The following is a 20,882-nucleotide window of genomic DNA, read 5'->3' as shown; positions in this document are numbered from 1 at the left end:
TGGCACTTGGCCAGGGATACCGATGATGATCAACTGACTAAAAAGCCCATGGGCAAGGGATTGAAAGGGAGAGACATCTGTTAGAAGAGCCCCGGGTTGGGAGATAGCTTCTAGTTAGGAGCCCCAAGAGAATGATTCTGTTTTCCCCCAAATGGACTGGGATGATATTTAAGAAGTCTGGATCATTCTAAAGTTCTATGGTTTGCTTCTATTCCCTGTGATACCCAGATGGAGCCAAATCAAGCCTTGTTTCTTCATACTATGAAATCTGTCCCCCACCCTGTGCTGCAAGCACTTTTCACCACAGCACTCATCAGCACTTATTTCCTCCCGCTCCAGCTCTGAAGAGTCAGCTCCACATGGCATAGATTTCTGGTGGCCTCCATCACTCACTGAGTACAACACTATCTAGCCCACAATAGGTGTTCAGTAAGTGCTCGCTGGATTAATGAAGAAAACAATATTTTGAGCTTTAAGTGGCGGTTTTGAACCTGGGAAGTTGGCGGGGGGCCGGGGGGAGGGACTGTTTTGGGGGATGGTTAATATGATGTGAAAAGGGATGTCAAAGTGAAAGAGTGTGCCTCCTAAAGTAATTTCTGCCAGGTAATAAGTAGGTATCTCCCTCCTGAAGCCAGTCTCCTTACCTCCTCACCCCTTGCTCTCATCACTTTGTTGGAGCCACTAACAAGCATCGACTAGTCTATATCCCTGTTCATGGGAGCCTTCTATAGCCTCTCTAGAGACTACGCCAACACAGAACCTTACTTTTTGAGCTTTTTCCGTTTCTGAATAAGCAAATCTTCATTGCACTGGAACAAGAGGGTGTAGTGTGAGATGAACACCCGGAGGCGCTGCACACACACCAGCAGGAGGTAATAGTCAGGGTGTTCTTGCTCTGTGAACTTCAGGACATTCTGGATGGAAGAAAAAAAATGACGGTGAGAAGTTGTCTGGTCTCTTCTGCACCCTACTTTATTACAAACTAATAATCCCTTTATTCAGAACAACTAACAATGCATATGGTCCATCTAATAAGTTGAAAGGTCAGACTTAGTGCTATGTCCATAAATAAGTCATTACTGTTCCTGTTTGACTTGGACATGAACCTGAAGTAATTCTGTCTGAAAAGTTAGAGGGACCTACTCAGTAGATACCTGAAGTAACAGACATTCTAACAATGAACGACCTACAGGCAGTATCTCAATGGGGACAGACTTATGAGGAGAACATCAGAGACATCAAGGCAAGCTGGCAGGGGTGGATATGATCCTTCTATTACATCGGCTTATGCAGTTTGGATATTGTTTGTGTCCCAACGTTTTATGTACCAGAAGCTTGATCTACAAGATGATGGTATTTGAAAGGTTATGGGCCCTTCAGGAGGTGAGGTTCATTGACATGTGGCTGATAATGTCCTTCATGAAAAAACTAATGCTGGTCTTGTGGAGTAGGTTCCTATGAGAGTGACTCACTTTAGAAAAGTGATCCTAACCCATACCCTCTCTTTGTGTCCTCTCAATGTGACCTGTCATTCTTACATGCAGTCCTACTATGTGATGGTATTTACAATGAAACCCTTAACCAAACCCTGATGCCTGCACCTACAGAACTGAACCAAAAGAAGCCTCTTTCTTTAAAAATATTATTTATTTATTTGACAGAGAGAGGGAGGGAGAGAGAGAGAGAATAGGCATGCCAGGGCCTCCAGCCACTGCAAAGGAACTCCAGATGCATGCGCCCCCTTGTGCATCTGGCTGACGTCAATCCTGGGGAATTGAACCTAGGTCCTTTGGCTTTGCAGGCAAATGCCTTAACCACTAAACCATCCCTGCAGCCCAGCCTCAAGCACTTTCATCACAGTAACACGAAATGAACTGAAATACCTACTGTGCTGTAGTGGAATATGCATTTGATTTGGATTTGTGAACACTAACATGTACTGACTGCTACTTGTTTTAAGCCATTTCATATACACTGTCTCATTTAGCTTTTTGGTGTGGGATAACCATAATAATCTTAAGCCACACAAACACTTCTGGAAATATTAATATTTCCTTGAGCCTTAATACTATTTCCAAGTTGGAAGCTAAAAAAATATTCATGTGACATGAGTTTGATGACATGCACAGCTCACCTGCAGGTGAATCAGATACTCAGGGATGCGCTGGACAATGTGAAAGAACAGCGTGTAAATGTCAGATTTAATCTCTTCATCACCCTGAATGGAAGGAAGGTGGAATTACTCTTCAGTGTCCCTCTGGATCTGCCAGCAAAAGCCCAGATCGGTCCCACCTGAGTGGGAGAGGTTTACTATCATAGTACTTTCTTCCCCAGAACTGCCACTGACTGGAGAGGCCACATGCCTAAAGACACAGCTCTTCTCCAGCAGAGAGTACATCACATATTTCTTTTGAATCCATCCAATCCACATTGCCTTTATATACCCTCCATCTTAACACAGTGCTAGGTAAAAGTGGGGACTCAATATAATTGTACTGGAATTCATTAAATTTTCCAGGAAGTAATTTACTAATAGGGAAAAGAGCAGGGCATGGTGGCACACGCCTTTAATCCCAGCACTCAGTAGGCAGAGGTAGGAAGGATTGCTGTGAGTTTGAGGCTACCCTGAGACTACATAGTGAATTTCAGGTCAGCCTGGGCTAGAGCGAGATGCTACCTTGGAAAAGAAAAAAAAAGTGGGGAAAGGAGTATGAGAAACTGGCCATTTGGCCTAGAAGCAGAAAACATGTTGGACTTAGCAGTCATTCCTTCCTTTTCTTTTCCTTTTTCCCATGTGGTAGAAGGTACATAGAGTTGGGAGTAGTTGAATAAGATGTAGCCCTTCCTCTCCTGTGAAATATGGATAACTCTCAGGTTTCATGTGTCTGAGACAGTCTGTTCCCTATTAACCTAAAATAACCCGAACTGTTATACAGGTATGCATACTTACTGAGCACCTAATATAAGTGGCAGGGTTTAAAGCAACACGACTAGAGCGCCTTTATAACCTTATAAAATTACAAAGAATGATCTGAATTTAATATTGAGATACATATCTTCTGACCTGGAAACAAAACACTCCCATGGCTATAGACTGGAGAACTCTGCTTAGAAAGCTACTTGCTTTGACTTGTCTCCAGGGGAATGGACCAGAGGGTCAGTAAAGGATCTTTGGGCTCTTTTAACTCTGAGCAGGGCATCTGTTCAAGCCATTCCTTAGCATAGGACACCTGCTGTACTGATGGCGTGGGTCGGCAGTACTTTAGACGGCATGTGAGCACAGCCCATACACACGCGGAGTTAGCTTACCTCCTTCAGAACAACAACATGGACCAAAGAGATGCATTCAGGCAAATCCCTCAGGTAAGCAACGTAATAATCCAAGAAATTGTTCTTTAAAAACAAACAGAATTGTATGGTAAGAACCTGGAAACAGGGAGGATTTTTTTGTTGTTGTTCATATTTATTTATTTCTTATTTTTGTTCATTTTTATTTATGTATTTGAGAGTGGTAGACAGAGAAAGAGGCAGATAGATAAAGAATGGACACACCAGGGCCTCCAGCCACTGCAAACAAACTCCAAATGCATGTTCCTTGCGCATCTGGCTTATGTGGGTCCTAGAGAATTGAGCCGCGAACTAGGGTCCTTAGGCTTCAAGGCAAGCACTTAACAGCTAAGCCAGGGGATAACATTTTTACAGAGCCGTGTACATTGAAAAAGAAGTACTTGGCAGATTTTTTTTTTCTTCTGGTTTTCCAAGGTAGGATCTCGCTCTAGCTCAGGCTGACCTGGAATACACTATTTAGTCCAGGGTGGCCTCGAAACCATGGTGATCCTCCTACCTCTGCCTCCCAAGTGATGGGATTAAAGGCATGCACCACCATGCCCAGCCCAAGATTTTTTGTTTTGTTTTGTTTTGTTTGTTTTTCAAGGTAAGGCCTCACTCTAGCCCAGGCTGACCAGAATTCATTATGGAGTCTCAGGGTGGCCTCAAACTCATGGCAATCCTCCTACCTCTGGGATTAAAGGCACGTGTCACCACACCCAGCTAAGATTTTTTTTTTTAATCATTCCCTTTGAATGTGTTTTTAATCGCTTTTGGAAGCTTTTTAAAATTTATTTACCAATTTGCAAGGAGAGAGAGAATAAATATGGGTGCACCAGGGCCTCCAGCCACTGCAAACTCCAGACATATGCCGCCTTGTGCATCTGGCTTTACATGGGTCCTGGGGAACCTAACCCAGCTTGTTAGGTATTGCAGGCAAGTGCCTTGACCCCCTAGCTTTTGAAAGTTTTAGTCATCTTTCTGAAAAGTCTTTTGGGGAAGGAGTGCTGCAGGGGAGGCAGATGAATCAGCAGGTAGGAGTGCATTTTGTGCAAGTGTTAGAGCCCAAAAGGGCCACAAACTACCCAAGTCTGATTCCCCAGCACCCACATAAACATCTGGGTGTGGCTTCACACATCTGTAACCCCAGTCATATGGAAGGTGGGCACCAGAGAATCACTGGAGCTTGCAGAAAACCACAGCTCCTGAATCGAGAGTTCATCTCAAGAAAACATGGATGGGCTAGACACATACATCTATACATACGGGTACGTATACAACATGCACATCACACCACACATGCATGCAAAAAAAAGTCTTTGCGAGGGCTTGGGAGGTAGCCTTAAAAGCATAAGAACCTCAGTTTGATCCCCAGTCCCCACATAAAAATGCTAAGTATGAAGGCTTATTCCTATAATCTGCACTGGGAAAGCAGACAGGAAAATCCCTGGGGTTTACTAACTAGCTAATCTAACCTACTTGGTAAGCTCTAGGCCAATGAGAGACACTACCTCAAAAAGAGTTGGACTAGCCAGGTATTGTGGCGCATGCTTTTAATTCCAGCACTCGGGAGGTAGAGGTAGGAGGATCACTGTAAGTTCGAGGACACCCTGAGACTACATAGTGAATTCCAGGTCAGCCTGGGCTAGAGTGAGGCCCTACCTTGAAACCCTCTCCAAAAAAGAAAAAGGTGGACTGAATTCCTGAGGATAACACCAGAGGTTGTTCTCTGGCCTCCACATGTCCATATACGTGCACACACATACAAACATGCATAGCACATACATGCATATGCAAAAGAAAAAGTCTTGACTCCCTGTTGTTTAGCTAAGCATGGTGGCACATGTCTGTAATCCCAGCACTGAAAAGCTAGAAGCAGGGGGATCAGGAATTCAAAGCCAGACTTAATTAAAAAGCAAGTTCAAGGCCAACCAGGGCTACATGAGACCCTGTCTCAAAATTATATATATGATTTTGGTTTTAGGATAAACACTACAATTTGGGAACTAAAACTGATAATCCTACCTTAATGACAGAAAGTGAAGTAATAAGGTGGTGAAATGGTAAGGGGCATGTAAGCTAAAGTATTTTTAGATTATTAAATGATAAAATATATATTTGGTTTTATAATTCCTTCTCAGCATAATCTCTACCCAAAAGGGAAACTTTATCCAAATCACTTTATTCTATGTACATCAGCAATTCTCAATATTTTCCACTAATGTGTATTCCAACTAATGTATATTCACTTATACAATTTTCTCCCAGGAAAACAATTTATAACTTCCAGACTGTATCTTCCTAGTTCCAGAAAGTATGCTGAACACAAATGAGTAAAATGATAATAGAGGGCCAGAAAGATGGCTCAGCAGTTAAGGCACGTGCCTGCAAAGCCTAATGACTAGGGTTCAATTCCCCAAGTCCTATGTAAAGTCAGATGCACAAAGTGGCACATGCTTCTGTAGATTGTTCGCAGGTTCTGGTACATCCATTCTGTCTTCTCTTTCTCTCTCTGCTTGAAAATAAATATTTTTTAAAAGTAATATGAGGGGCTGGAGAGATGGCTTAACGGCTAAGTGCTTGCCTGTGAAGCCTAAGGACCCCGGTTCGAGGCTCAATTCCTCAGGACCCACGTTAGCCAGATGTACAAGGGGTCTCGTGCGCCTGGAGTTTGTTTGCAGTGGCTGGAGGCCCTGGCGTGCCCATTCTCTCCCTCCCTCTCCCTCTCCCTCTCTCTCTCTTTCTCTCTCTGTCGCTCTCAAATAAATAATTTTTAAAAACTAATATGAGGGCTGGAGGGATGACTTAGTGGCTAAAGTACTTGCTACTACAAAGCCAAAGGACCCAGGATCAATTCCCCAGGACCCATGTAAGCCAGATGCACACAGTGGTGCATGTGTCTTGAATTTGTTTGCAGTAGCTACAGGCCCTGGCACACCCAATCTATTTCCTCCTTGCCTCTGACTTTCTCTCTTTCTCTCTCTCAAATAAATAAAAAAATTTTAAGTAGGGCTACAGAGATGGCTTAGCAGTTATGGAGCTTGCCTGCGAAGCCTAAGGATCCAGGTTTGATTCTCCAGGTCCCACATAAGCCAGATGCATAAGGTGGCGCATTGCATCTGGAGTTCCGTTTGAAGTGGCTAGAGGTCCTGGTATGCCCACTCTTTCCCTCTCTCTAATAAATAAATAAAATAAAAATAAATCTTTAAAAAAATTAAAGTGATATTAAAAGAATAGCATTACATCTCTCTTCTGTACAAGTAAATAATTAGCAAATTTTGTATTGTAACCTACTATCAAGTAGTAGGCTGATAGATGGAGGCTGGCCACAGACAAAATTTGATTTGCAAGCCAATTTTATTAGCCCACACTTCTTGTTGTTTTGAGGTAGGGTCTTACTGTAGCCCAGACTGACCTGGAATTCACCATGTAGTCTCAGGGTGGCCTCAAACTCATGGCCATCCCTCCTACCTCTGCCTCCCAAGTGCTGGGATTAAAGGTGTGTGCCACCAGAGGAATGTGCCACCATGCCTGGCTGAATAGCTATTCTTTGTAGCAAAACAAATGTATTACCAGATGCAAAAAGTGACACAAGCATCTGGTATGGTTTGCTGGTGTTGGCAAGAGACCTTAGTGTGCCCATAACACACACATGCAAATAATTTTAAATTTTAAAAAATGTTTTATTTATGAAAGAGAGAAAGAAGGACAGAGAACTCCAGACACATATGCCACTTTCTGGGTCTGGCTTTACATGGGTATTGGTGACTCGAAATAAGGCCATCAGGATTTGCAATGAATCACCTTTAAATTCTGAGTCATCTCTCCATCCCCTAAATTTTTTTTTTCAAGATTTTCATTTATTTGCTGTGTGTGGTGGTGCAGGCCTTTAATCTCAACACTTGGGAGGCAGAGGTAGGAGGATTGCTGTGAGTTCAAGGCCACCCTGAAACTTCATAGTGAATTCCAGGTCAGCCTGGACTAGAGTGAGACCCTACCTCAAAAAAAAAAAAAAAAACAATGACAAAAAGATTTTCATTAATTTATTTGTAAGGAGAAAGAGAATATGACTACACCAGGGCCTCTTGCACACTTCACACAGACTCTACATGTGCAACTTTATATATCTGGCTTTACATAGGTACTGGGCAATCAAACCTGGGCCAGAAGGTTTTGCAAGCAAGTACCTTTAACTACTGAGCCATCTCCACAGCCCTAAATGCTTTAAAAAAGAAAAAGAAAACACACATACACATTACCAGCTCATATGTTTAATCTTACATGTATATGCTGATGGATATATATGTGTGCATGAAAGCATATATACTTGTCACATGTAGTACACACAAGTAAACATTCGTGACTGCATACACAAATACCCATGCACGTGTGTATTCAGTGGAGGCAGTGGTAATACAACATGGTTATAAACCAGATGCTAGAAGACCTAGCAGGGCTCTGGTCATGGTTAACTTACGTAGCAAGCTGAGTGATTTTAGCCATGGCTTTTAAATCTGAACCATATATCTGTTTACTGTAGAATGAGGAGGTTAAGTTAGGTACTAATGATTCTGGCAGCTCTGAAATACACTCATTCTAGTTTCTCCATTAGAAGAGGCAGATGAGTTGGGTGTGGTGGCGCACACCTTTAATCCCAGCACTCAGGAGGCAGAGGTAGGAGGATCACTGAGAGTTTGAGGCTGATACCCTGAGACTACATGGTGAATTCCAGGTCAGCCTGAGCTAGAGTGAGACCCTACCTCGAAAAAAAAAAAAAAGAGGCAGATGAGTAAAACACAAATCCATTATTCAAAGGTTTGCAGAGGGGGAAAACCACCTTACCTCATCATTTGTCAGCTTAAGGAATAAGTCTCCAAGGACTCCTTGGCGTGGCCACTTCAGGACCCTTTCCTGCAGCGCATGAAGCAGATCCAGGTGTTGCTGGACAAGGTAGCGTAAGGAACCAGGGAAGAGGCTTGAAACAGAACAGAGGAAGAATCACACAAGCCAAGGGAAGAGGAAAGAAAAGACCCTGCAAGGATCAATGCAGGGCTGGAGAGACAGCTTAGTGGTTAAGTTTGAGGCCAACCTGAGACTACAGAATGAATTCCAGGTCAGCCTGAGCTGGGACAAAAATAGCAGTACAACTGGTCATAGTTAACTTACCTAGCAAGCTATAAGTATACCTCCCCCCCTTTTTTTGTATACAAGTTAACTTACCTATGACCAGTACAACTAGCGGTTAAGGCCTGCAAAGCCTGAGGACCCAGGTTCAATTCCCCAGGAGCCAGGCGTAGTTGTGAACGCCTTTAATCCCAGCACTCAGGAGACTGAGGTAGGAAGATCATCGTGAGTTCAAGGTCACCCTGAGACTACCTAGTGAATTCCAGGATGACATGGGCCACAGTGAGACCCTACCTTGGAAAAAAAGAAATAAACTAAAAATAATCAAGAAAAATCCAATTGTAGTTTCAAATTAATAACTTTGCTCTTGCCAGTCGTGTAGTATGCCAACATAACTCTTGGCTTCAACGGCCAATGGTTACAGCCAGATGGGTTTGCATAATTCAACATGAGCTACCTGGTGGCCTTTAGCAGCCCAGAGCTTGTTTTTGGTTTTAGCTCATTAGGCAGAATGGCATTAACCCCAGAGTGTTCGCTCAGGACTGATGTTATCTTAAGATGAGTTACACCCAAATAATCCCAGGACTTTTCCTGTAGACTCTAGTCTCCCCACAAATGAAGACTGGGACACAAGTTCTATGCAGGTTGCAGGTGGCCGCAGGCACATGCCTTTGGGCTTTCCAGCCCATTCAGACAGAGACAGGGCGGGCTTGAAACAGTATAAGGAAACTCTTGAGCAAGTCACTTGCCCCCCCACCCACCCAAGGGAAGGCCTAGCATTTTATAAGTTTAAGAAGATGTGACAATGTCGAGTTTGAGTCAAGTTGTACTGCTGTGTTTGTCCCAGCCCAGGCTGACCTGGAATTCATTCTGTAGTCTCAGGCTGGCCTCAAACTCTCGGCAATCCACATACCTCTGCCTTCCGAGTGCTGCGATTAAAGGTGTGCGCCACCACAGCCAGCTGCTAAAGCTCAGTTTAAAAAGGAGAAGCCATGTGTGTGTGTATCTAATCCTAGCATTCATGAGGCTAAGGCAGGTGGCTCACTATGAATTCTATAACTTTAGCAACAGTTAAAGCAGGAGACCACTGTGAGTTTAGAATACCAAGACAAATGCTGTCATTACTATTCATACTGGGGTGATCAACTTTTATAAATGCAACCTTAGGTGCTTTGAAGGGGTAGTCTGTAGGAAAATGAACTGTCACAAACAATACACTGATTTGATGTGGGCTGTTATTAGGCCCCATAATTGTGGCTTGCCAATGAAATATATAACCCCCAGTTGTACCTATAGAACACTGTAGGCCTAGGCAACAGAGTGAGACCAAAAAAAGGGGGGGAGGTATACATGAGCCCCTTAGGGTAAGGAGGCTCCAACAGCCACAGAGAAGAGACCAAGGCCACTGTTCAAGGGAGACCCCAGCCCTCTGAGCCCATGTCTGGAAGAAACTGTGTGAGGCAAAAGGACCCCACCAGCTGGACCTTTGAACACACATGGAGATGGTGAGGACCCAGGTGAAAAGCACCCACTATGGCACTGTGATGGATTAATAAGGAACACAGTGATTTGGCCCATGACCCTACCTCAAAAACAAAATAGAACAAGAATATGAACAGCTAGAGGTGGAGGAGTGCTGTCATATTATGGTTAGTTTGCTATGACAGTACATTGTCCCCAACCTGGTGCACACAGCACACATGGATATACATCACTGCTAATGTGTGATCACTTGTATGAGAGTTTTGTCAACCCCGATTCGCTGTCTAATGACCACGTAGTATTTTAGACCTCACCCTACCCATTCCCGGTTACTTCCGTGAGATCTGTCCCTCGCGGGAATAGCAATAGCCTCCCTTTAATTTGAGGCTGAGGAACCTGTGCTCGGTTCTTACCTGCCAAGGATCTAAGATTGCAGCTGCGGCCATCACTCCTGTCTGGTGCTTCATACAGGCCCCAGGAGTCCCAAGGCGAAACCGTGAACAGCTCACCTTATGCTCTAGTCAATCTGAAAAGCAAAGGCGGGGAGCGCGCGCAGGTACCTTCTCTCCTTGGAATTCCTCTTTCCGTCGGACCCCTGAAATGTGGCCTTTATCTTCAGGATCAGAGAGATGTTAATGACGTATTTCCTTTCAGACTCAAGCAGTTCTAAGGCCACAGTTTGTCGTTTAGCTTTAAAACAAACCAATAAAGGAATATTTTTTTTTTGTTGTTTTTTTGAGGTAGGGTCTCACTCTAGCCCAGGCTGACCTGTAATTTACTATGGAGTCTCAGGGTGGCCTCAAACTCATGGCAATCCTTCTACCTCTGCCTCCTGAGTGCTGGGATTAAAGGCGCGCGCCACCACACCCAGCTTAAAAGGAATTATTTTTGTTAACTACATCTTCCCAAAATTCCATGAAAGGATACTGGGAAGAGGAACAGCGGGGAGCTTGGTTCAATTCCCCAGGACCCACGTAAGCCAGAGGCACAAAGTGGCACAGGCATCTGGAGTTCATTTGCAGGGGCTGGAGGCCCTGGCACACCCATTCTTTCTCTCTTTTGCTCTGCCTCTTTCCCTGTCTCAAATTAATAAAAAATAAAGTATATTTAAAAAAAAAAAACATACTGGGCTGGAGAGATGGCTTAGCGGTTAAGTGCTTTCCTGTGAAGCCTAAGAACCCTGGTTCGAGGCTCGGTTCCCCAGAATCCACGTTAGCCAGATGCACTAGGAGGTGCACGCATCTGGAGTTCGTTTGCAGTGGCTGGAGGCCCTGGCGCGCCCATTCTCTCTATCTGCCTCTTTCTCTCTCTGTCTGTTGCTCTCAAATAAATAAATAAAAGTAAACAAAAATTTTTTTTAAAAAAACCATACTGGGGAGGGGAAGACATCAGGGACTGAGGGCACAGCTAAGTGGAGAAGTTGCTTGCCTAGAAATCACGAGGACCTGAGGGCACACCTGTAATCACAGCACTGGATCCCTACGTCTCCCTGCACAGATACTCCCACATACATGTGTGTGCCCATACACACACATGTGCTCACACATATATGAGCATACATGCACATATACAAACACACATACATAAGAAAGCCAGCCATGGTGGCACAAGCCTTAATCCCAGCACCCAGGAGGCAGAGGTCGGAGGATCGTGGTGAGTTTAAAGCCACCCAGACTGTATAGTGAATTCCAGGTCAGCCTGCACTACAGTGAGACCCTACATCGAATAAACCAAAACAAACAAACAAAAAACCATAGCAGAAAGGCGGAACTGAGATGCTAACATGAAAACAAGGGACTTGTTGAAGACCTCCAGTCTGAATGGTGAGATACTATTTTGCTATTCGTCAAGACCAGCTGGGCTACAGTGAGACCCCACCTTGGGAAACAAACAAACAAAAATATAGAGACAATTTAAAAAGTAAAAATTCTTTTCAAAAAGATAAAATCATTTTAAGACACAAATCTTTGTACCTACAACTTGAAATAAAATTACCCACAAAAATAAATAAAAGTAGAGCAAAGGATTAATTAGGTGTCTCAAAAGATCTATGAATGATAAAAATGTACATGGTGAAAAGATGTTTAATGTGAATAATCATCAGAGAAATACAAATAAGATTATAACATGACACTGCTACATGGTCAAAAGAATGCCTCAAATCAAAAATCCTGCCTATCTTGGTTTCCCACCAGGAATAGATGGTAAGACTCTATTGCTAAAGACTCCACATACTTGGGCTGCAAGGTCACTGAGAAATCCTGCTGGAGCTGAGCTGAGAACCTCCTCCATGGAGACCAGCTGACAGAAAGCTGGAAAAAGCCACACTGCATGCAGTTCAATGGGAGGGAGAGAAATCACCAGTGAAGACAGCAGTGGACACTGCAAGCCTTATACTTGGCCAGCCAGGTCAAATGAGCCAATGGGTGCAATAGTAGCATGGCTGTTATGGGGGAAACAAACTGCTCGCTAATTGGCCTGGAGGCCCACTCTATGGGAGGGAATACATCCCTGATACTGAAAATCCAGGGCATGGGTAGTCATGAGTCCTAGAGTGTAACGTATGCTAGTGTGGTGGTGCACACCTTTAGTCCCAGCACCCGGGAAGCAGAGGTCAAAGGATCACCATGAGTTTGAGGCCACCCTGAAACTACATAGTGAATTCCAGGTCAGCCTGGGCTAGGGTGAGACCCTACCTTGAAAAACCAAATTAAAATAGAATTAAATTCAAATTAAAAAGGCATCATAGTGCTGAGAAGAAGTGATGGAAGAGTGCTTAGCACTGAAACATCTCTATCACACCTTCCAAGACTCAGGGTCCATTGCAGAAGAGGTGGTGGAAAGAATGTAAGAGTCAAAGGAAGGGTGGGACTCCTTATAAAGTGCTCCTCCAGACACAAAATGGCCTGGATATTCATGACCTCACAGTGCCTGACACTACTTACACAAGACCATCATAATAAGAGGAAAAGATGATGACATCTAAATAAAAGGGAGACTGTTTGAGAGGGGGAAGGGATATAATGGAGAATGGAGATACAAAGGGGAAAGTGGGGGGGGGGGAGAATTACCATGGGTTATTGTCTACAATTAAGGAAGTTGTCAATAAAAAATTATTTTTTAAATTTTTGGTGAATTTTAGGTCAGCCTGAGCTAGAGTGAGACCCTACCTCACAAAACCAATAAATAAATAAAAATAAATAAATAAATAAAAATCCTGCCTACAGTGAATATTGGAAGGAGTGTAAAACAATGGGAAGTTTCATATGTTGCTGTGGGCGCGTAACGCACAGCACTTTGGAACCACTTGGGAAACTGTTCATCATTTTCTCTTAAAGTTAAACCTGATCTGGAGCTGGAGAAATTGCTCAGAAAGAGCACTTCCTGTGCAAGCACAAGGCCTTGAGGGGGTCGACACCACCCAAGTTTGATTACCCAGCACCCACACATCAGCCAGGCATGATCACACGTGTCTATAACCCCAGTCCCGTGAGGCACCGAGGCCAGAGAATCACTGGGGCTGACAAGGACGGCAAGTGACAGATAGAGTGAGAGACTCTGTCTCCAGGAAGTGTGCTGAAGAACAACAAAGGGCGACAGCTGACAGCCTCCCCATCTTCCAAACACACAGGGAGCTCTGCATATGTACATATAACATGCACATACCACACCACATATACTACATACACATGCCCCCAAGTTAAATACTATCTTAATTTATAGCCTACAGATTCCACTCACAGATACATATACCCAACAGAAACAAGGGTATGCATTTTTTTAAAGTGTAAAAGGGGCTGGAGAGATGGCTTACTGGTTAAGACACTTGCCTGTAAAGCCTAAAGACCCAGGTTCGATTCCTCAGTACCCACATAAAACCAGATACACAAGGTGGCGTATGCATCTGGAGTTCGTTTGCAATGGCTAGAGGCCCTGGCACACCCATTCTTTCTCTTTCTATCTACCTCTCTCTCTCTCCCGCCCTCTCAAATAAATAAAAATATTAAAAGTATACAAGAATATTCATGGTAGCCCTAAGCTGGAAATAGTACAGATGTCAATGATGGGAGTATGGATTGCTTTAATGTGATAAAGTCATGCAATGTGATTAATAAAAAGGAATGAAGGGGGCTGGAGAGACAGCTTGGTGGTTAAGCGCTTGCCTATGAAGCCTACGGACCCCGGTTCAAGGCTCAATTTCCCAGGACCCATGTAAGCCATATGCACAAGGTGACACATGCATCTGGAGTTCATTTGCAGTGGCCGGAGGCCCTGATGCACCCATTCTCTGTCTCTCTCTCTCCCTCTCAAATAAAGAAATAAAAGTAAAAATCCCAACACTCAGGAGGCAGAGGTAGGAAGATTGCTGTGAATTTGAGGCTGCCCTGAAACTACATAGTGAATTTCAGGTCAACCTGGGCTAGAGTGAGACCCTACCTTGAAAAAAAAAAAAAGGAAGAAAGAAAAAAAAAAAGAAGAACAAAAGAAAGAGCAAAGTTGAAATAAAATAGTTACATGCAAAAAATTACTTCCCCTAGCAGGGAAATGTTATCATCTGACAATAATGAGTTATGACTCAAAGGAAAGGAAGGGGGGAGGAGGACAGAACCTATTGCGGTGTTTGATATTTTGGTAGCAGAATTTGATAAATGATTCATCTTTGGAAGACTGTACATCAACGACTAGTTTGCAAAATGTTGCTGCCTTCTCCAACTTTATGACTTTAAAAAAAAATGCATTATCACCTAGCCGATTAGCTCAGTTGGTTAGAGCATGGTGCTGATAAAAACACTGCATTACTAACTGTCATGAGTAACCAGAATCAAGTGGTAGTCCTACTGGTCATGTGAATGCTGGTTTGCAAATCCCTTCACCTCTGTAGGCTTTAAGTGCTTGGCATTAAAGAGAAACAGAGGCCAAGGGTGTCATATCCCCACTGATTCTACACTGCCTGGATTCCAGCCTTTCCACTTCCAGTTCTGGTGCATTCTGCTCTTTCAGAACCCCCCACCCCGCATTCCCCCTTGGAACTTACCAGCTAAAGAGGTTTCACATAAGACATTTTCCAGGGAACTGTGTCGACTCTGGCTGACCTCCTTGAGTTTATCTGGGTGGTCTTTGGTGACATACTCCTCACTCCATTCTTTGCCATCTTTAGGCTGTCTCCACACACCAGATGAGTGGTGGCCCTTGGGCTGGACATCAGCAGAGAGGCAAGGCTTGAGGTTGTCATCAGCTTCTGGAGTTGTTGGGTTCACTCCTGAAAAACATCATCTGCTGAAAGATCTTTCTTCTTTTTTTATATATTTCTTTTTATTTATTTATTTGAGAATGATAGAAGGAGAGAGAGACAGAGAGAGAGAATGGGTGCACGAGGGCCTCCAGCCACTACAAACGAACTCCAGATACATGCGACACCTTGTGCATCTGGTTAATGTGGGTCCTGGGAATTCAAGCCCTGAACCGGGATTCTTAGGCTTCACTGGCAAGTGCTTAACCAACTGAACCATCTCTCCAGCCCAGATCTTTCTTCTTTAAAAAAAAAATAGTGCCCCTCCAAAAAATAGTGCAGGCAGGAGAGATGGCTTAGCTGTTAAGGCCCTTGCCTGCAAAACCTAAGGACCCAGGTTTGATTCCATAAGACCCACTTAAGCCAGATGCACAAGGTGGCTCATGCATCTAGAATTTGTAGTGGCTAGAGGCCCTGGCATACCCATTCCCTCCCCACCTCTGTCTCTCTCTATTAAATAAATAAATACATATGTTTTTTTAAATAGTATTTATTATTGACTCCACTAAAATATGCTGTTTGAGCACAACAAATCCCTTAAAGATTAAATATGTCAATTAAGATTAATAAAAGGAGCTGGGCGTGGTGGTGCACACCTTTAATCCCAGCACTCAGGAGGCAGAGGTACATAGCAAATTCCAGGTCAGCCTAGGCTAAAGTGAGACCCTACCTCAAAAAACAAAAAAAGATTAATAACAGGGGTCCAAAGAGATGGCTCAGCAGTTAAAGGCACTTGCTTACAATGACTGATGGCCTGGGTTCAATTCCCCAGTAGCCACATAAAGCCAGATGCACAAAGGGGCATTTACATCTGGAGTTCATTTGCAGTGACAAGAGACCCTGGTGTGCCCATTTCCCTCCTTTTTCTGCTGGCAAATAGAGACAATATTTTTAAAAAACAAAAAATAAAAGTTTCCCAAACTGAGAGGGGTTACCTCTCTCTGTTTCTGGTTTAAGCATACTCTGTTTATACACAGTCACCACCAAATAAGGAATTAAAATACAAATTTGTAAAATATAGGCATGATTGCTGAATGTGGTGGCACATGCCTTTAATCCCAGTACTTGGGAGGCAGAGGTAGGAGGATTCTCATGAGTCAAAGGCCACCCTAAGAGTACATAGTGAAATCCAAGTCTGCCTGGGTTAAAGTGAGACTTCAAAAAAACCAAACTAAACAAAAACTAAGCATGGTGGTGTATACTTGTAATCCTAGTACTTGGCAGGAGGATCAGGAGTTCAAAGTCATCTTTAACTAATAGTAAGCTTGAGGTCAGCTTGGGCTATGTAAAAGCATGGCTCAAAAAAATCAACATAATATCACTAATTTAAAGCCACATGTATTGACTCTTCAGATCTGGTTTTTCTCAGGTGAGCCCTACAGGTGCCTGCAGCACTGTTGGGAACAGTGAAGAAAAGGGAGAAGGAAGGAAGGGTACCAAAGATACCTAACTTTTCTGGTTTAAAAAAAATATTTTATTATTTTAAAAAATATTTTATTTTTATCAATTTATTAGAGACAGAGAGAGAGGTAGAGAAAGAATGAGAATGGCCATGCCAGGGCCTCCAGCCACTGCAAACAAACTCCAAATGTGTGTGCCCCCTTGTGCATCTGGCTTACGTGGGACCTGGAGAATGGAACCTGGGTCCTTAAGCTTCACAGGCATGCACCTTAACTGCTAAGCCATCTCTCCAGCCCCTGGTTTTTTAAGTTTTTAATCTCCTTCACACTAATGATAGCAAGTTGTAAAGGAAAGATAGAAGAATGGAGAAAAGATGAAATAATATATAAAATTCTGATGAGTTATCAATTAAATAATTTGAAGGGGGTTTGAGGTAGGGTATCATTCTAATCCAGGCTAATCTGGAATTAATTATGTAGTCTCAGGCTGGCCCCGAACTCATGGCAACCCTCCCACTTCTGCCTCCTGAGTGCTGGGGTTAAAGATGTGCCTGGCCTTAAATAAATAATTTTTGAACTAAACTGTAAAGTATCTGATCCAAAGAAAATCTATGTCATTGACCATTTCATGAACCTGTGAGGCTTCAACAAATACTAGTTCATTTATAACTGAAATGAGCCAGAAAGAACCAAGAACACTGTTTTGTCTTAGGCTTCTCCCAGCTTTTCTCTCTACTCCAGCATACACAGGGATCTGAGTGTTAATGTTTCATCTTGCCCAATACTATGGTTCAGTTATAAAGTATAACCGAATAATAGGGGACTGCCTGGACAGCAAGGGCTCTGCTGTACCAGTGGGTTAGCCCAGTGGGGGGCTCACATCTTAAGGAGACTGTTAGAAGAACTGTGGAAGATGAGGTCTCACAAGGAGAAGTGAGTCACTGGTGATGATGTTCTTTTGAAAGATATGCCTTGCTCCACCCCTTCCTGTCAACACCCTCTATTTCCCCGATGCCATGAGGTGAGCAACCTCCTCATCCCACACATTCCTGCTGCCATGTTGTCCTGTCTGGCCTCAAGCCAACAGCGATGAAACCAGCTGGACACAGATTGAGACTTCTGAGACTATGAACTAAAATCAATCTTGCCTGTTTGTGCTTATTTTTCTCTGGCATTTGTCCTAGAGTTAGAAAAATGACTAACACACTAAGTTCTTTCATACATGGTTTGGGACTAAAAGAATAGAAGTAGGAGCCAGGCGTGGTGGCACACGCCTTTTATCCTAGCACTCGGGAGGCAGAGGTAGGAGGATCGTTGTGAGTTGAAGGCCACCCTGAAACTACATGGTGACTTCCAGGTCAGCCTGAGCTAGAGTAAGACCCTACCTCGGAAAAACAAAAAACAAAAACAGAGGCGGGGAAGGTAGAAGAGGGAAAAAATAGAGTCTCTGGAAGAGAAAGAACTAACAGAAATGCCACTTACCAGAACCCATCATTCCCTTCACATTACCATCTCCTACATGACCAGACCTTGACTCTTGGGCTACAGAGAAAGAAAAGACTTATTAGTATTCATTCCCTGATATGGATTAAGCACACTGTTTAAGCTAGGCTCTAAGAATAGATTTGCAAATTCATTTATTTATTTGAGAAAGAGAGAGAGAGAGGCAGAGAAACAAAGAGAATGAGCATGCCAGGGCCTCTTTCCACTGCAAATGAACTTCAGATGTATATACCATCATGTGCATCTGGCTTTAGGTGGGTCCTGGGGAATCAAACCTGGGTCCTTTGGCTTTGCCAGCAAGCGGCTTGACTGCTAAGCCATCTCTCTAGACTGAGACTCACAAATTTTATAGTTTCATGGGAGAGACAGAACTGGGGGGCGGGGGAATGCAATATAATGCAGCGAGAGCTACTTATGTCAAATGATTACTATAACTATTAAATAGATTAACACACAAACTGTTTAAAGTAGGACTTGGCATACTGTAAGAGCCAAAATATTGTTTAGCTGTGATAGAGGTGGTGATAATAATGAAAAGAACAGAATGATGCAATGAAAATGTAAGTCAGGGGCCTGGAGAGACAGCTTAGCAGTTAAGGCCCTTGCCTGCGAAGCCTAAGGACCCATGTTCGACTGGCCAGATCCCACATTTGCCAGATGCACAAAGGTGAGGCAAGCACAAGGTCGCACATGCTCACCAGGTGTTGCAAGCATCTGGAGTTCGATTGCAGTGGCTGGAGCCCTTGCACACTGATTCTCTGTCCCTCCCTCCCTCCCTCCCTCCCTCTCTCTCTCCCCACGCCTCTCTAAAAAAATGTAAGTCAGGGGCTGGAGAGATGGCTTAGTGGTTAAAGCACTTGCCTGTGAAGCCTAAGGACTCATGTTTGAATCTCCAGTTCCCACGTAAGCCAGATATACAGTGATGCAAACACACAATGTTGCACATGTCCACAAGGTGGCACATGCATCTGGAGTTCAATTGCAGTGGCTGGAAGCCCTGGCATGCCAATCCTCTCTCTCTCATAAACAACAACAACAAAAAGGCAAGTCTGTTGGGCTTGCCTCAAAAAAAAAAAATGTTAAGTCAGACTCTTACTCCTCTGGTTAGCCTTCCAAGGGCTCCCCATTTCATTGTAAAAGTCTGGATACTTACATGACCATCCATCTCCAGAATAATTGCCACCCCACACACATCCTCTCCTCCTTTTGTTTTCTCTCTCACCTGCTCTGCTTGAGACCAACTTGTCTTCTTAAGCCTTTGAACTCATGCTACCAGCAAGATTGAAATAAGAACTTAGAGACTGCTTTTGCTAAAAGCATCAGCTCTTTACTTGGATCTGTAGGTGTCTGATGGGTAACTAAAAACAGCATGAGGGCTGGAGGGATGGCTTAGCAGTTAAGCACTTGCCTGTGAAGCCTAAGGACCCAGGTTCAAGGCTCGGTTCCCCAGGTCCCACGTTAGCCAGATGCACACAAGGGGGCGCACGCATCTGGAGTTCGTTTGCAGTGGCTGGAAGCCCTGGCGTGCCCATTCTCTCTCTCTCCCTGTATCTGTCTCTCTGTGTCTGTCACTCTCAAATAAATAAATAAAAAATGAACAAAAAATATTAAAAAAAAATAAAAACAGCATGAAAATGTGGCATCTCTGTAGTCATGTCACTTCTGTCTCCTTTGCTACCATAAACTTTGGGTCAGATTCCTGCTCAACTCTACATGTAGATATGTTAATTGTGGGCTGAGGAGATGGCTTAGCAGTAAAGGTGCTTGCCTGCAAAGCCAAATGATCCTGGTTGAATTCTCCAGGACCCATGTAAGCCATATGCACAAGGGGGCACATGCATCTGGAGTTTGTTTACAGTGGCTGGAGGTCCTGGAACACCTGTTCCCTATCTGTCTCTTTTCTATCTCTCTCCACTTGCAAATAAATAAATAAGGGCTGGAGAGATTGCTTAGTGGTTAAGGCATTTGCCTGCAAAGTCAAAGGATCCCAGTTCAACTCTCCAGGACCCATGTAAGCCAGATGCACAAGGAGGCGTGTCCATCTGGAGTTCATTTGCAGTGGCTGGAGACCCATTCTCTCTCTCTCCAATAAATTAATTAATTAATTAAAATAAATTTAAAAAAGTATTAAAAAGTTGGGCATGGTGGCACACACCTTTAATCTCAGCACTCAGGAGGCAGAGGTAAGAAGATTGCAGTGAGTTTGAGGCCACTCTGAGAATACAGAGTGAATTCCAGGCCAGCCTGGTCTAGAGTGAGACCCTGCCTCAAAAAAAAAATAACATATATATATATATATATATATATATATATATAGAGAGAGAGAGAGAGAGAGAGAGAGAGAGAGAGAGAAAAGAAGAAGATGATGAAGAAGGAGGAGGAGAAGAAGAAGGAGAAGAAGAAGAAGAAACAAGGCTGGGGAGATGGCTTAGCAGTTAAAGCGCTTGCCTGCAAAGCCAAAGGACTCAGGGTCGATTCCCCAGGACCCACGTAAGTCAGATGCACAAGGTGGCACATGAGTCAGGAGTTCATTAGCTCCAGCTGAAGACTCTGGCATGCCCATTCTGTTTATCTGCCTCTCCTTCTCTTTCCCTCAAATAAATAAATAGCATAAGTAATTTTTTAATGAAAAGGTTAAAAAAACAGATTCTCATTAAAACCAACTGGAGGGCAAGAGAGATGCCTTAGCACTTAAAGCATTTGCCTGCAAAGACTAAGGATCCAGGTTCAATTCCCTAGGACCCATGTGAGCCAAA

At 43.6% G+C, this 20,882-nt stretch overlaps 1 protein-coding gene across 1 annotated transcript in view; it reads right to left on the bottom strand.

Moving 5' to 3' along the window:
- The window catches only part of Arhgef33 (Rho guanine nucleotide exchange factor 33), a 53,389-nt gene that overhangs the window by 16,908 nt on the left and 15,599 nt on the right, over positions 1 to 20,882 (bottom strand). Inside the window, exons 6-12 of the mRNA XM_004660050.2 lie at positions 18,106 to 18,165; positions 14,969 to 15,193; positions 10,494 to 10,623; positions 8,170 to 8,302; positions 3,310 to 3,393; positions 2,135 to 2,218; positions 766 to 914 (exon numbers count right to left, since the gene is read on the bottom strand). Of these exons, the coding sequence (XP_004660107.2) occupies positions 766 to 914; positions 2,135 to 2,218; positions 3,310 to 3,393; positions 8,170 to 8,302; positions 10,494 to 10,623; positions 14,969 to 15,193; positions 18,106 to 18,165 (865 nt within the window). The remainder of the gene's footprint in view (positions 1 to 765; positions 915 to 2,134; positions 2,219 to 3,309; positions 3,394 to 8,169; positions 8,303 to 10,493; positions 10,624 to 14,968; positions 15,194 to 18,105; positions 18,166 to 20,882) is intronic.

This window comes from Jaculus jaculus, chromosome 18 (assembly GCF_020740685.1).
Source record: "Jaculus jaculus isolate mJacJac1 chromosome 18, mJacJac1.mat.Y.cur, whole genome shotgun sequence".
In the NCBI taxonomy this organism is placed as follows: domain Eukaryota; kingdom Metazoa; phylum Chordata; class Mammalia; order Rodentia; family Dipodidae; genus Jaculus; species Jaculus jaculus.
This window is presented reverse-complemented; position numbering and strand designations above follow the sequence as displayed.